Source organism: Falco rusticolus, chromosome 5 (genome assembly GCF_015220075.1).
Source record: "Falco rusticolus isolate bFalRus1 chromosome 5, bFalRus1.pri, whole genome shotgun sequence".
In the NCBI taxonomy this organism is placed as follows: domain Eukaryota; kingdom Metazoa; phylum Chordata; class Aves; order Falconiformes; family Falconidae; genus Falco; species Falco rusticolus.
The window spans coordinates 68,112,496-68,129,492 of NC_051191.1; the positions used below are offsets into that span (position 1 = coordinate 68,112,496).

At 37.8% G+C, this 16,997-nt stretch overlaps 1 protein-coding gene across 18 annotated transcripts in view; it reads left to right on the forward strand.

Moving 5' to 3' along the window:
* ERC1 (ELKS/RAB6-interacting/CAST family member 1) overlaps positions 1–16,997 on the forward strand; it is a 302,189-nt gene that overhangs the window by 261,901 nt on the left and 23,291 nt on the right. For 16 of the 18 annotated variants that reach the window (XM_037388425.1, XM_037388439.1, XM_037388433.1 and 13 more), the window contains one exon: positions 6,016–6,117. In XM_037388425.1, the coding sequence (XP_037244322.1) occupies positions 6,016–6,117 (102 nt within the window). Of the gene's footprint in view, positions 1–6,015; positions 6,118–7,700; positions 7,768–16,997 lie in introns of all 18 variants that reach the window. The other 2 variants (XM_037388442.1, XM_037388443.1) reach the window with 1 other exon arrangement.

Below are 16,997 nucleotides of genomic sequence, written 5' to 3' on the forward strand. Positions count from 1 at the left end.
ACACCGGCTCCAGGATGTTCAGAACTGTAGTAATGGGAATGGTTTTCATTTGTATGCAACTGAACATTGTGTTTGTTCGCTGCTGATAGAGGAATCTCAGTTCCTAAAAGGAAAGTCAGACCAAACTAATGATGGGTCTTTTAAACCTTACAAACAAAAATGACAATGCAGCATATACCATCCCTTCACAAATTTGAAAAATGTCTCCGGGTAGCATGAATGGGAAGGGGGTGTCAAGTAAAATACTTTAAATCTTTCAGAGACCCTGTGCTCAAGGTAGAAGCTCAGGTTAGGTGTGTATTCAAGGTAGGTATAGATATACTCAAGGTAGTTACGCAGGGCATCACATTCTAATAACAGGCCAGGAGGGATTATTCTTCCTGTGTTTCTGACAGCCAGATTCCAGCAGGGAGCTGGTTAGATATTTACAGGGAGTATGGCTTCACTGTGTGTTTTCAGCAAATAGAAAAGCACTACCTGAATTTCTTTGCAAGAACGTAATTTTCAGAGATACTGAATTTGGCATGCGACTTTGAAAAACAAAATCGCCTGAGTTTCTCCATTATATTTCTATGTTAATAGTGGTAAAAGGTTTCTAAACTGTTTCATTTGCATGTGTGTGCGTCCAGTGAAACACTCAACTCAGATTGAAATGGGATGACTCCTTTAACTTACTGACATACTGTCTCCACCACATATCCATTTGTCACAAGTACAATCATTATATTAATGTTTACTTAATGCGGGTCTTTTTAAACTCTACATTAAAGGATTAATACAGCTTGTTTAGACTGGTTGGCAAAGCCAGAAATTACCCTACGCAAATATTTTACAAAAAATGAGAAAGTAGCCACTGATGTCATGGTTTCTGCTGTGTTGCGTGGGGGAGAAACAGATTTGATGTGAACTCTTTGAGTAAGTTACTGTAATGAGAGGGTGAAGCAGACTAGATTAATATAGCAAATGCACAGCTTATGAACTAGTGTCTGCTGTTTATTAGAGGGCTTGCCTAAGCGATACAGAAATGTGTGATGCCTACAAATAAAATTTAGTTTCAAAAACTTGCCAGGGTAACGGTTACCAGAATACTAGCTATCCTGCAGAAATGCTTAAGAAAGGTATGTATTCTCATTATAACATACACCTTAGTGCAAGCTTTCAAATAAAAACATTCTCTAAAATATATTATAAATATTGCCTGTAGTTAAATCCATGGGTTTCAAATTTATATGTGGAATTCCATTCTAAAGAGTTTGTCAGACCTGGGCAGGACTCCTCTAGGTTTTACCGGCTATATTCCAGACTATGCCTCTGACTTTCCCCTACACTTTGTGGATCAGTATCAGTTCTGGTTTTTCTTATGTAGCAATTTAAGTGTGATAAGATCTATTAATTTGGTCTTTAGGGTGGAGGTGCACAAACAAGGTACGGGTATAGCCTGCAGTGAACATAAAATAACGTACTTGTAGGAACCTACAGGTGAGAGTGTGCTTGGAAGGAGTACATCCATGAAGGAGGAACTTAGTGCTGCTTAAACAAAATTCACCATGGCTACAGTTTTGGCAGCTAAAATATTATACATGTGTTGTTTGGAATGAAGGTTTTCAGGTGTTGGTTGCGTTAGAAATAGTCTACTCCATGGCAATTTCCTTGTTTACCCAAACATTTAGTGATTATACAATACAGGCAGAAATAAACTGTATGATAACTAGAAAAAGCATGGTGAAAATATTGTGAAATCCCTGCAGGACCATGAAACAGCAAAAGAAAAGAGAGCATGTTTAAAAGAAGTGCTGATGCTGACCAGTCACATTTAAGATTAAAACAAGTTTATCTCATACTTTCTCTGGTGTTTTTTTCTTTTAATATAACTGCCTGCTGTAGCAAGGGATAGGGCAGAGGCCAGGGTTGAATAATGACAAGAAGCAAGAAGGGCATTAAGAATAAGTATATCAGAGAGGCAAAAGGACAATTGCAGAAGTTCTGGGATGAAAAAGAGGGATGGTGAGCAAGATCTGATAACACTGGAGTATAGCCTAATATATAACCAGAGAAAGTTGGGGTTTTTTTAGATACAGTGCCCTTGCAAATGTTGTGCTTTAGACCTGTGGTTCACAGACCTTATGTGGCAAGTTCTCCACAGTCATTCCCGGCTTTCAGTTAGGAGCTTGAGAGTGTGGGATGGCTCTTTAGTAATTTTGAGAGTTGACAGTAGTCTGAAGGGTTTGGGACTGTTCTTTTGCACAGTGATTATTGGGAGACTTGTTAAGAGCATTGTTAAGGGCTTTGACAAGGTGTGGGGGTTCGGCAGGGGAGAGGGCAGTGATTGGAGGGCAAGGAATAAGGTTACAAAATCTGTTCTGTTAAAAAAAAACAACCAACAAGAAACGTTCTGGGGAAAAAAAAAAATCAAGAAACTATTCAGTTGTGGAGTTTTGTCTTGCTTTTTGCGTTATAGCATTTTATCTTCACATGCATGGAGAAGGTACCTGTAATGGTGCATGTTATTTTTTAAGCAAAAATTTGGATCTGATGTCCAGTTCTTATCATCACTAGTTCTGCTTACAAGCTCTGGAGGTTTTAGACAAAAGCACTCCTGACACAACCGATTTGTCTGCACTGCTCATTTATTTTCTCATAGGACACTGTGGTTAAACCACTTTGTTGTTCATACTTTTTACAGTGATGTAGAAATGTTTGCCCTAGGATCTGAGCCATAACCTCATAAGGTGGGAGAGGTTTGTATAACAGTGCCATGACAAAGCAGTTCAGGACTGCAGGATGTTGGAGTGGTTCCCCACAGTAAAGTAAACGGTTTGTTTTAAAATCATTGCAACAGCCATATGCTCTAGAAATTTCCATCCTTTTGAACATTTTTTTCTGGAGAGGAGCAGTAGGAGAAAAACTGAGTTCATATATTTCCAGTTATTTTAAAAACTTCCAATTAGAAGTTCATCAGTTAGTATTCCAGTCCTAAGTAGAAGCTTTTTATTTCTGTTTGACATAAAGAGAATTAGAAAAATATTATACTATATTATATTTGCAACACTGCTTAGAATTTTAATGTTGGAAAATATTTTTTGGTGGTATTGTCAGGAAATAAACTACTTTTCTTCCATCTCTTGATTTTTGCATAATTCCAATGATACATGCATAGATTAGTTCCTGTAGTGAAATCACAATACTGATCTGGGGGGTTTCTTGCCAAGACTTGTATATCACAAACATGCACTCTTATATTAACAGCAGAAGCAGTGGAAGGTCAGGCTGGATTAAAAGGGGAACACAGAAAAGGTTCTTCTTGGTGAACTGATGCTGTGTGATTATAATCATCAGGATGCTGCAGAAATTGTTCTGGGTTAAAATGGTCAACAGGTAGTAATGAAGCTAAGCAGCTAAATCATATTTAACAAGTAGGAGGAATTTTAGAACTTAGCTCCCTCTTGAAAACTCCAGCCTTGATAGCTGGAAAATTATCTGAAGATTAAAGGTCCAAATAATAGGGTATTGCAGCATATTTTAGATTGGAGTGGACCTCTGCGTCCAACCACCTGCTGAGAGCATCACTGGCTAGAGCAGTTTGCTCAAGGCCTTGTCCAGTCACAGGTTTGCTCTCTGGAAGGATGGAGATGCCACAGCCTGTTGGCAGCCCATTCTGGTGTTTGATCAGCCTCATTACGAAAAAAACATTCCTGATCTCTAATGAGAATTTTGTGTGTTCTGATTTATATCCATTGTCTCCTGTCCCATCCTCTCCAGGAGGAGTGTGTCTTCATCTTCTCTGTTTCCTCTTATCAAGTAACTAAAGAAGCCTTCTCTTTTTCAGGCTAAACCAGCCCAGTTCTCTCAGCTTCTTTTCATACCTCCTGCCCAGTAATAGTAGGTTGTTCTACTTGAAGTAACAGAAGTACACAACTTCTTCAGTTCCACTTCAGAATTTTCTGTGAGGGATACTGTGCTTTGAATGTTTAGATCTTTATATTCTTCTCTTCCTGTATTAGTGCGAACATGGGGGGGGTTCATACAGTATTGTAAAACATGCTGCCTTTCTCTGGGAAGAGCTACTTTGTCTCTCAGAGAAGTTAATGTGCTGTACTAACTTCTGCTAAACGTCTGGGGTTTAATAGATTTTTTTCTACATACATGCTGAAAGGTATGTAAGAAGTTATTATTTCTTATCAAAACCAAAAATTTCCAAAGAAATATGAAATCATTTAAAATCAGTACCTCTCATTGTAAAGAAGAAATTGTTAAAGAGCCAACCTTAAATTTAATAAAGTAATAAACAAGGAGAAAGCACCTTTACAGTAAACTGGTTGTTTAAGTATTGATGCACATTGTTTCAAGTAGTGATTTATGAATGATGAGTCAGACTTGGAATTCAAAACTTGTTTGACAAAACAGAGCAAACAATATAAAGATTTTGTGTGATTAAATTGCTTATTGCTTAAGCTCAATTTACTATTAGCTTTTGTTAAATTAATCCAAAAGAAAATTAAATCCAGATTCAAACCCTGGACTTTTTCTGTAGTGATTCGAGTACAGCCAAATAGAATCTGCATTCTCTAGCCTTGAGATGCTCATTAAAATTAGAGTTTTCAGTAAGAAACCACACAGTTGTGAAGGGATTGAATCAACAGCTGGCATTTCTACAATGAGCTTAGAGCTTTCATTTAAGACATTTTGGTTTAGTGCACCTCTGATGATTTAATATATCTAGCTGTGCATAATTTACTGTCTATCATACCGAACATAGGTCTGCCTAAGCCTTTTTTTTTTTTTGGATTTCATAAAGCTCAAAACAGGGCTTTGTCTACCTTATGAGCTGGGAGGAAAGATGCTGCCGTTCCATTTGGGATCTGCTCCAGGTGTGGGTGCCCAGTGAAAGTGGCTCCCAGATAACCTGAAGTGAAGCAGCTGACTCCGGGAAAGCAGTTCACTCTGCAGGACCCCAGACCCAGCTGTTTTGTAGTCCCCTCCAGGCTACTGCTGGAGTGTCATTGCTGCCTGAATGGTCTTTGCAAGCCCTGCTGGGAGGTGGGACGTTTTGCCCACGGGGACTTCTTTCTTCTTTCCTTGTTAGTGTGCATGCACATGTGCGTGTGTGTGTGTGTGTGTGTGTGTGTGTGTGTGTTTGTAGGTGCCTGGGGACCTCATTACAGGATAGTATTTTAAAAGGTCTTGATCTCTCAAACGCTGTCCTTTGCAGACACAGGCATATAGTAGTGTATTTTAACATTCATCACAATTGCTTAACTAGAATGGTAATGTTAAGGTAAGGTATTCCATTTATTCTTACACAATTTATTTTATATTTTGTGTTTTTAAACATTAAATATCCTCCGGAACTTGAATTTTTCTGATAAGTTGAAGAAAAGCTAAGAAACTTGTTTCGTATCTTCTTCTTTGCTTGACTGTAAGCAGTTTCTAATTTTCTAAATATTTATTATGTCACCTGTTCTTCCCAAAGACTTATTTATTAATGTTTTCATTTCCTCACAGGAAAGCTTTTCTATAATTCACGTTTTTCTGACTAGTCTCAGAATTTTCCTACTCTTTGGTATGTCAGTTGAAAACTGATTGGCATATTGAAACTGGATGGACTTCTTAAGTAATAACCTATTTTCAGCCTGTTTACTTTTTGTTTTTTAAACTTATTTCTGCTTTTGTTGGCTTTTTTTAACTGACTTGGGGACATCTTCATTTAATTGCTCTCCAGGTTGGTGTTTGAACCTTAACTCCGAGGGTCTATAAGAAGAAATTTATTTCTTTGTACACACATGTACAAAGTTATAGTAAGGTACAAGTCAGATGAGCCTCTTAATTACAAAACTCAAAGTGAAGTGGTTGGAATGTGTCTCCCAGGTTTTTTTATCTCTCTACATGCGTGTGTCCTATTTTTTTCCATGTGTAGATTTTGGATACACAGGATAGCATAAATACCCTATTCCTTGTAGTCCCTGTGATCATCACATTAGAAGGTAGACTGAGATTCTTTCTTTTTTTTTTTAATAGACTCAGAACCGTATGAAGCTGATGGCTGACAACTATGAGGATGACCACCTCAAATCCTCATCCCATTCCAACCAAACCAACCACAAGCCCTCCCCTGACCAGGTAATGTGTGTGTCTCTTTTGTTTTAAAGTAATTTTTACTATGGAGGCTGATTATTTTGAGTCTTGTGTAATTTTCCCTGACATTCCTGCAGTACCATGAAACAAAAATAGCATTCCGGTGTGCAGTTATAAACCAGAAAGGGATGTTGTGGTTATGTCAGCTTCACTGAAAACTCCTGAAATGTGAACAAACAGTTCCTGGTACCAAGCTGTTACTAAGTGGGTGAAGAAGAGGGGGCAGACAATGAAAGGGAAGAAAGAAATGTTACTCTGTTCAAATGCAAGACTGGAGTCCTGTCTGGAATATTCAGATTATAGTAACTCAAGTTTACTGCTTGAGTGTGTGGAGTGTCCAGGACTGTTTCTTGTCTTCAGTAGCATGAAATGATGCTCCAGGATCAGCTTTCTGATCTATGGTTTACATATGAGCAGTTCCCTTCATTTCCCATGAGGAAATCCCAGCCTCTGTGCCAAATGAGCACAGACTGCTCCTTCACAAACTCAGCGAGCCGTGAACTGAAGGAAAATCAATTTACCATCTCCAAGGCAGTGAGAAGCCTCCTGTGTCATTTACAAAGCACAGTCATGTGCTTGATAACTATCAGAGAGATTACCTGTCCCTTGGGTAGCACAGAAAATGCCAACATAATTGCATATCCCATGTTGTAATCTCATCCATTCCAGTTTAATTAAAATATTAGCAATCATTAATCACTGCCTTGAAAAAATGAAGGAACGTTTGGCACTCCTCTTTGCCCTCTGGCTCATCTAGAAATTGTTGAGATCTGAAGGAAGGCATCTCACCTTTAAGCACCAGCCTAGTGATATGCAGAAATGATGAGTAAGGTACAAGAGGAAAATGGCAAAAAGCAATTACGTATTCACCTTATAAGAACAGAACTTTAAAAATCTCTTTTCATGTCTGTATCAGAAGACAATAAGAGGTATATAAAAAGAGACAAACAGAAAATAGCATTTTCAAAGCAACTTCCTATCGCATCTTGTTTTAATGCCCAACTCCACTGTAAATTGACTGGCTTGAATTTTCTGCAGTGTTTTTGGAAGACGTTGGTCTTACCTTCTTCAGGAGAGTGCAGTTGTTAATACTGCAAATTACATGGCTTTCCTAAAGTTTGGAGGAAATGTTAGAATATCTGTTGTTTCTGCACCCAGGTGTATAGAGAAAGGAAGCCATTTCCAGAACGTAACTGTAGTACACGCAAAGGAATGCAGCACAGCATTCACAGATTAAATGAGAAGGTAAAATGTAAAGAAAAGATAAAATCTAAACATTTAAGGAAATTTTTGCAAAAAACTCACAGAGGAGGGCAATAGGGAGGAGGGTTTGGGAGGAGGGTCTGATTGCGCTTTCCCTTTGCCTGGGGGCATTTTAAAAGCTGACAAAGCCTACAAGACAGCAAAGAAAGCTGTACCTCAGGGTGGCCCAGAATATCGCATAAGGAATTAAACACTTTATACTACTATTTGTACTTACATATGTGCTTTTAAATACTAACCAACTCTTTCTTTCATTCCCACGCTGCTCTGGGGCTTTTCTCCCATTGCCACCTCTGCACCGCTAGGATGAGGAGGAGGGTATTTGGGCATAACCAGTCAGATGCTCTTAGTTCAGCCATTTTGTTCAGAACGGTGAGAATCAGCTTTTCTGGCCAGTAGAAGAGTTTCCAACAGTCACTCTCACGTCTCGCTCTCATATGCTTTGTGAAACCTGGTTGTGCTCCTTCCCCCTTGCTTGCGTAGTCTCTGCATGAGGGTGTTTCTCGTGTGTTTATGTGTAGTTTGTGATTTTCTTCTTCTAACCATCATGTCATTGTTTCATGATGTTGCGGGGAGAACTTTCCAGGGCATGTAATTGAGTTTCTATGCAAAGCAAACTCTTAATGTGTGAGAAAGGAGGAAATGTCTCTCATATCATTTATCATTGACTTCATGGAGGAAATGTTTTCAGTCGGATTCTCTTTCAAAGCAGTTTGCACTGTAGCCAAATCTATGTATGGTTTTTCAATTCTAGTTAGTAAAGAATTTGCTCAGAGATAATGTTCCTCCTGAAGGTTTTAAGCGTACTGAGATCTGCTGCCAAGATTGCTGCCATGCATGCTGACCTAACTAGCCACAGATATTTATCAGCTCAGAATAGATGATTCCTGATAATGGACTAGGAATGGAAATTTTCTGTAAATAAAAAAAAAGGAATATCCTCTTAACCTTCCCTTCTCCCCTCTATCTCCCTCGTTCTCTCAAAACAATAGGGCAGAAATTGGTAGCTGTTTGTCATTTGAAGTACCTTTTGTTTCTCTTACATCTGCATTCTCAAATTCCTCTTTTCTGCCATCAAATTGTCTACACAACAACCCCCATTTCCGGAAGAGTAGGCTGAACACAGGCCAGAGCCCTTCTCCTCCCGCCAGTTCTCTACCAAAGAAAATATCCTTTATGGACCGGGAGCCTTGAGACAGTATTTTAAAAATTTATATGAAACTCCTTCTTCACTTACCCTTGTAAGAAAAAAATTTCACATTAGTTTCTCTGCAGTGAGTTTGATTTTTCCCTATCAATTATTTGAAAGGAAACTCTTCTGAAAATTTCTACAGAAATTTTTAAGCCTTGCATTTCTGAAAATTATAACTTTGTATTAGATTTGTAAAATATTCTTGAAAAAATAAGCTACTCTCTGATCTCTTCACACTTGCTCAGTTAACTGCAGACTTACATGTCTGTCTGACTGTAGAGCAGATCCATCTTTTCAAGTCAACCATTTGAAAAAATTAATCCAACTGTGGCAGTGTCAAACTTGAATTTCATGCCTTGGGGTTTGAACTGAGAAAATCTCTTTAGTGGAAAAATTGATAAAGTGCCTCATTAATTTACACTCACTGTTGATTTCACATTCTTTTTGAATCACCACTCTTGCAATGGTTGTGTGTTAGTACATGATGTTGAAAGTTTTAGAGATAATGCTTGTAAAGATCTGCTGAAGCACAGCAATTAAACAGGAAAGATCAGGTAAGTAAAGGATGAAAAGGAAGAAGATGCTCACCATGAAGGTAGGAATAATTCTGATTTTTATTCTAGAGCAAATATGGAGGTTGCGTAGAAAACACTAATAGAAAGATCTTTCGCTTTTTTTTTCCCATCTGCTGATACATTTATGAGTGCGACTCTGCAAAGAGTCTGGTTTCTCTTAGTTCACTGAATTAATGGCCGGTTCACATTAAATACAGCTTATCTCTCCACTTCATACTTGAGGCATTTTCTTCAGGAAAGCATGTTACAGTACATCCTAGACAAAATAATGAGGCAGCCAGCATCCTTGCTTTACATGCATTTCATCTGAGAAACATGTCAGCCTAAAGGTTGTCTTGCATACAGCAACAGGGAAAGTATAAAGATGATTGATGCCTCCCAAGCCAGTTACTCCCAACAAAGTACATGTTTTTAGCATGATATTCCAGTTACATTAAGATAAAAGTAAAGATGATGTAAGTCACAGAGTCCCTGACCTGCTTGTTAAATTAAATGTACGTATTACAATTATTAAAAAGCAACTAATAGCATAGGACTTGGCGATAACTTTGTTTTTTAAAGTTCCTTTAGGTCTGAGGATGTAATCACCTCTGATCAATACCGAAGATAAAATATGTAAAAAATATGTAGAATAGCAAACTGCATTATTTTATTTGTATGTTTTGGGGATTAAAGCTTTTCCCCTCCAGCATTCTGGAATTGACTGAATTGAATATTTAATTATCCCAGTTCTGTATATGACAGCATTATCAGATATAACTCCCTTGAAATGGAGCACTGTTTCTAAACATATGCACCCTTCCTGTAGTTTCAGGAATGGTAGTTTACATTTTCAGTTTACAGTTCAATGTAAATACCATCTTTCATCCTGAAATAGTCTTTCCTAGCCTTCTTCTCTGGGCTTGTTTCCTTGTTGTCTGAATTTCTTATCCCCCTCTTTATCCAAGCGTATTCCAATGTCCTTTCTCATTAGGATGTCCCTTTGTCTTTCTCAAATACTAAAATGGACTGGCCAATGGCTTAATTAGTTATTATCCACTTTTATAAAAAATAATATGAATTTACACTTTATGATACCCAGTATGTATGAAAGGATTTGTGTGTGTGTGTATCTTGTAAATATGTGCCATGTACGTGCTATACCAGGGAAAGAAGCAGCAAAGCTTCCATACATAAACTTTCCAAGCTAACTCAATTCATAGAGTTTTCTTGTGAAGCACAGCCATGCTACCTACAATGTGAGAAAGTGCAGGTGTGATTCAGAAATCTGCTTGTGTCACCTCTGCCCATCAGAAATGAAGAGGACTGCTTTTGTTGAATGGGTATAGTGGGCACAGGATCACAAAAAAACAGTTGAAAGAGTGCAAGGACACAGGGAAAAGCAAAGACAGAATAAAAGTGCTAAGGGCAAGAACAGAGGAAGAGCAAAACTAAAACTCCGAGAACTGACAGATTTATCCTGGTATGTAATTTATACATACTGTATGTGTTTGAAGTACACATGCTGTTGTAGAGCCTTTTTCTGCCCAACTTCCATGGCTCTGGCTTGCAGTAGGAGTTGGAGCCTAGCAGGTGCTTGCACTAGACAAGCTTTTTGAAATCGTTCCGTGGAAGCATTTTCTATTAACGATCACAGATATGCCTGCTAAGGAGCAAGACATTTGGTTTTGCTGTGCTTGAATTCCAGGAACAGAATCTGAAAATTAATTTTATGTTTGTTAGAGTAACAGTGGAATGGTCAAAGAGCTAGCATTGAACTAGAGTGCATAAAAATGGGGATCTTTCAAAATTATAAAAATATTGGCAAGTTCCTATTACCATAAAAATATTGCAAGACTAAAAGCCTCTTATTTGTGACATTTTTCTTTAATACTTGAGTTTGACAAATTTTAACACAGAAGCAGCAAGTATTGTGAGTTGACTGCTGAAGACACTAGCATAATTTATCACATCTCTTAAGATTTCAGAGGTGATGTCTGTAGTGGGAAAAGGAGTAAGTCATCACAGGGAAATACCTGAATCGTTCTTAAGAACTGAAAAACAGTCAATTCCAGTAAATGTCATACACTCCTTGTCAAAACCAGTATAAAATGTAATTTGCAACATCACCAGATTACAAGTACGCATTGTGTACCAAAGGCTACATTTTTAATGTTGTAATTTGACTTTGCCAAGAGTTTTTTTGGTGGACAAGAGTCATCTAAACTTAAGACCTGAAACAAAGGGAAAGTCGTCAATAAGAGGAATGTTTAATGAATTCCATTTGGATTTTTTAACTGTAGTTTTTAATCAAGAGCTTGTAATATTCTAAAGGTCATCTTTAATTAATATATCATTCCCAAAACCAGGCTCATTCTAAGTAGCCATTTGTGATTATTAAAGGGTAATGGAACTAAAATGACATTTCTGTATTACATTTATTGGGACAAAGATATTAAACAGGATTACAGTAATGATAGAAACAATTAAAACTCACAGAGAAGTTAATTCTAGTAGAGGTATACACAAAAGCCAATTGAATGCTCAAGCTTGTAAGCCATGTGTTTCTAACTTCTATCTGCAGAGCAATTTTGTCTCACCCCTAGGAATGCCCAGGATGAGCATTCACAATTTCCTTTTTGTTGTGGAGAGGGTATTTATTATTCCATTTTACGGCTAAAAAGAAATGCACAATGAATGCACACCTGGTCAGCCAGCATAAATAGCTATTCAAAGAGATTTAGAGGAAAGCTGCAGAAGTAGGTGACAGGCAACAGCCTGAAGAACTGTGACTACTGTGATGGTGGATTAAGAGGAACAGAAATAATGACACTGAGGACAGGACATCTCAGGACTTCATTTAACCTTTGCCACAGCTGTCAGACCCCATGAACTTTTCATCAAGATCACTAGAGAACTAAAAGTGTCTATGCTTTGGGAAGTTTGAGAAGAATATTGGGGGTTTTCCTACATTATTTAGTGCTTGGTTAATACACTGATTTCTTCTAGTAAAGTAAATATCTTATTCACAGTGAGTTCCATTTTCAAATGATTATGTGGGCATTCATTCACTGCATGAATGTGATCTTTCCGTGAGACACATTTTACGCTTGCAACATGTAGAGAGCTGCTCATCCTACTATCACACTTCTAGTATTTTCTTTTAGCTCAGTATTGTCACTTATTACACTGTGACCTCATAAGCCTTTTAAATAAATTTATTTTCAATATGGTCTTTTTAATTGTTAGATCATGCAGAATGGTCAAAAACACCCAGCTTTCATGCCTGGCTCATATTACAATGTAATTTGCTGGACACAGTACTAGATCACGATTCAGAAGATAAATTCCTTCCTGGCATCATCTCCAACCGCTCACTTGTTCTCTTTCTCCCTGTCTCAAATTCTCTAATTGTAAAATGAGCTGCAGTTTTTGTAAAGTGGAAGTTCTGCTTGGGAAAAGTGCTATGTAAGTGCTAAGTAATATTATTACACAGTATTCTAAAATTTTTGTTACAGGGATATGATGGTGATTCTAGTACCTATTTTGAATTTGTTCCCAAAATTATGTTAGATGTGTATTTGATTCAATTTATTAATACGTCTTGTTTTTCCTTCCAAGATCCTATTCGTTCCAAAAAAAGGGAAAATAACCCATATGTTAAACATTTCAAGGAGCTGCCATTCCAGCATGCTGAACGAAGTGCTTTAGACTGCTGCATCTTCTTCACTGTTATCTTTTGTCCTCTGGAAGAGCCATTTCTTCCTCTCTCCAAATATCTACAACCTAGTTGTGTAGAGTATAATAATGTGTTATAATATGTCTGTTACAGTTCTTCATTCATATGTGTAAAAATACTGTGAAAGAATGTCTTATGCCTGCCTTAAAGACATACCCTGTGCAGAATTTGAAGGCAGCGACATGAAATAATCTTACTTAATTAAACATTATCACTTGGCCTGACTGAGAGATAAGATGCCAGATTTGTTTTGTCATACTGGTGACAGTCAGGACTCCTCACTCCCACTTTCCAGATGGGTAGTCCTTTAGTAAGAACCATAATGTGGTGTACTCAAGTAAGGTGATGTAATTAATTAATCATTACAAGGGCAGCACTTTGAATACAGTTGTCCCAGTTAAACACAGGACCTGCTTTCCATCCTGCTTTTCTGGAGCCCTGCTTATGTGGGCGTCGTTGTTAATTACGAAACTAAAAGACTCCTGTGCTGTCAAGTTCAGGCAAGAAGACACAGAGTTCATGGACTGACAATTACTGCTCTGAGGAAGTGCAATTCAAAATCCTTGTTTAGCTACCATACAGTTATCTTTAGCTATCATACAATTACCCATTCTTTTCAAGCCTTTTCAAGCTTTGCCTTTTTTCAGAGAATAACCTTTTCTCCTTTGGCTGTAGTAACTGAATAATGGAGAGCCTTTTGTAGTGACCTTCACACTTTAGCGTAAGTAACGGATCTGTTACGGTGGAGTGAACAACTTAAGTAATGCTTAATATTTTATTTTATGATTAATTTTCTACCATTCCAATTTGAAACCATGCCTTTCCACCTTCTGTCTTATTCTATACCCATACTGGCATGTAATCTTTTATCCAGTAAGTACTGTTAGACCGAGATGGGCCAGCCTAGAGAGGAACGCTGTCCTTAAAGTTATGTCAACTTCTGCTCCTGGTCCTTCCCCTGTTTCTGCAAAGCGTTCTCTTGATAACTTGTTTTTTAGTTTGGTTTTGTTGTGGTGGGTTTTTTAAAAATCTATTATTTTGCTATCTTCATAATTATGTTGTGTTTGAAGAATATATTCTCTGTCTAAGAATGTTGTATCTATGAGCACAAAATAACTGATCTTGATACACTGTTGGTCTTCTTTCTGATCCCAGAATGATAAGACTTAAGATTTCCAGATGGAATTTTGTAATCTGAGCTCTGGGATGAATTAAGTACTCACAACAGAGGTGTAACTGGATCGTATCACTGTCTTCCTATTATTCTTACAGATCAAAGAAGATACTTGTATTTTAAAACATTCAAAACAGATGGCCAGTTTCTTTTTGTAGAGATTTGTGCTTTTCAGCAAAACAATTGCAAAAAGGCCATCATTCATTTCTACCAAATGAGATTATTCTAGGTCTGTGTCTTATTTTCTTTTTTGATGTGCAGCTGAATGTGATCTTGTACTAGTGACTTTATCTTTGTAGCTAGTAGGAACTCTGTACGCAAACATTTTTGTTTCTGACCACTTCCAGGGGAGTTGTTCCTTACAGCTTGTATGATAGTCTGTACTGTCTCCCAATTGCTCTGCCATTTAGGTTTCTTACAGCACTCATCCACACCTCAGAATGCAATCATGCAAGGCCAAAGGCTTCTGCAAACTATGAACACCCTGTTGGTGGCATAAAGAAGAGGGGAGCTGAGACCTGGCCCTCACAGGATAGAGACAGAAGAGGAATAGCTGCAGCCAGGCTTGGGGTGTCGCTGCCAGCACCTTTTAGTTGTCAGTTAGGAGCAAAGAAACTGAGGGAGGGGAGAAATGAACATTAGAGTAGAGAAAGAATCAAGCCCAAACCTCCTTTCCAACATATTAACTATGAAAATAAGCTCAAGAGAAATATGACTAAAATAAAAACTGATAAGGGCACGTAGCCAATCTAGATGCTGTATTTTCCTGGCTGGTAAAGTTCATAATTTCTGATGGAGATGTCAGGATTTACAGTTCCAACCCATAGTAGGCTCACCACAGGCAGTCAGCTACATCTGATTGTTCAATGCGACATATAGATAAGAATTTGTATATTTTTTTTAATATATATATAGATACACACATGTATATATAAATAGGTGTGTTTATTAACAGGATCTTGCATTTGAATGTAGAGCAAACAACTTTCCAGAGAACTCCTAAAGACAGATAAACCAGGCATTTGGTGGCTTTGTGTGGCTTTGCTTTGAAAGTCTCATGTAGCAGGTAAAGAGCTAGAACAGCAGAACGAAGACCCACTGTGAGAGAACAACGAGAGAAAGATTTCTGTCACCTGCAGACAGGGAGGTTATAGTTCATCTGAACAGGAAAAGCACTGATTGTGTTCTCTGGTAGACTACTTAAGAAATACCTTCTGTTTTCTATTAGCAATGGAACAGACAGCAGGGAGACAGAAGAATGCAGTCACTGATACATAAGCATTCCCATGGACACACTCTCCCAGCATATGTGCTGCAATGATCTGCTTTCAAACATAAGCATATTAGCCACCGTTTCCTTTTATCCCTTGTAACAGGAAGAAGCAATAGACAAAATACAGTACAGCAAGGAGTGTGGGTGCTCTCTTGTTCGCTGTTATATAGATAGCAAGTGCTAGAAAGCTTGAATGGATTAAAAATATAAGCAGGTTGTTCTTATTCTCAAGCTGCTATGTTCTTGTAGAGAGGGAAGCAGCATAAAATCTGGTGGATTCTGTGAAATCAAAGCTTGCCTAATCACACAAAAGTTTGATCAGGAGGATGCTATTTAAATCCACAGTGTTATGTACAAGCTGCAGACAGTTGTTAATCTATTTTCACTTGCTGTGGGGATATTTTTTTCTTCTTGATGATACACTAATTTTCAATATCCTAAGTCTGACTACACTGTTTCATAGTTTTCTATAATTTATTATTTAAAATGTTAGCCTGATAACTAACAAAACTTACAGAAACAAAATTCTTAAATGAAGGAGATTTAATATATTGAAGTGGAAGGTTTTAGGTTCTCTGTAGACCTCACCCTACTTTCCCCACCCTGTTCTGCTCCAGAACTAAGCTTCTGGACTGCTGGATTCCCAAGGAGTCTTGAAGACAAAAGAAAACTTAGGCAAATAAAACAGCATTTCAGTTTTATATTCTGATTCTCATCTTGCAGTTAAGCCAGATTTCTCTCCTTCACCTCAGCTAAGAGAGAGGCATATGGACGGACTCTTACAGAATAAAATGATGCGATGCGTGCACAGTGCAGTTAGCTATGTTTTTTGCAAGTAAGGGATTGATGAAACAGGTAAAATTCAAGCTGTATGTAGACAACCCTCTTTAGCTGTGCTGAGGTACCTCATACCTGAACGTTTGTATTCCCCCGTGGTCCAGTTACAGCCTTCTCACAGTCCCCCCAGTGTATTTCAGTTCTCAGCTACAGCAGTCCCTGCTATTTCGCACATGGTTCCCCGCAAGCTTTTGCTCCACAGCCCATGTAAGCAAAAGTTGCCAGTGTCATGAAAAAGCACTTCTGGATTCATTATGTGTAAAAATATTTTTTAACTACTCACTTATTTTCAGTGCTTTAGGAATCCTACCAACCCACTGCAATTCTTTGCTTCATCTACATTATGGGGAAAAGATTTTATTTAAACAGAGGGAACTAATGACAAAACTACTTTCCCTGTTTTGTGTTTTCTCTGTTCTTTTTTTTCTGGTCTGGATTTTTCCCAAGGTGAAGAGGGTGAACTCTGGAAATGATTAATCCAAGGGATTTGTTCATGGTGTATAAAAAATTCAAAAAGAATTTGCTATGTAAAAATTATTTCCTAATTGATTCTGTCAGAAACGAACTGAGTAAGACAGCTCTGTCAAAACAGCCAGAATCTCTTTCAGCTCCTCACGCATGTTGTTTTGTTTTGGTTTGGTTTATGAGGAGAAAATGATAAAGGTTAGATGTAAATCCAATTTTTTGTCTTTGAAACAAATGTAAAGGAAACTGAGCCTGTCCCTGAGCTTTTGTGTTGTGGTCTTCTGAAGAAACCAAGTATCTCTGTGCAGAAGTGAACTGAGCTGAACTGAACTGAGGTCAGGCTGTGTCTTTTTGAGAACTTTCTTCTG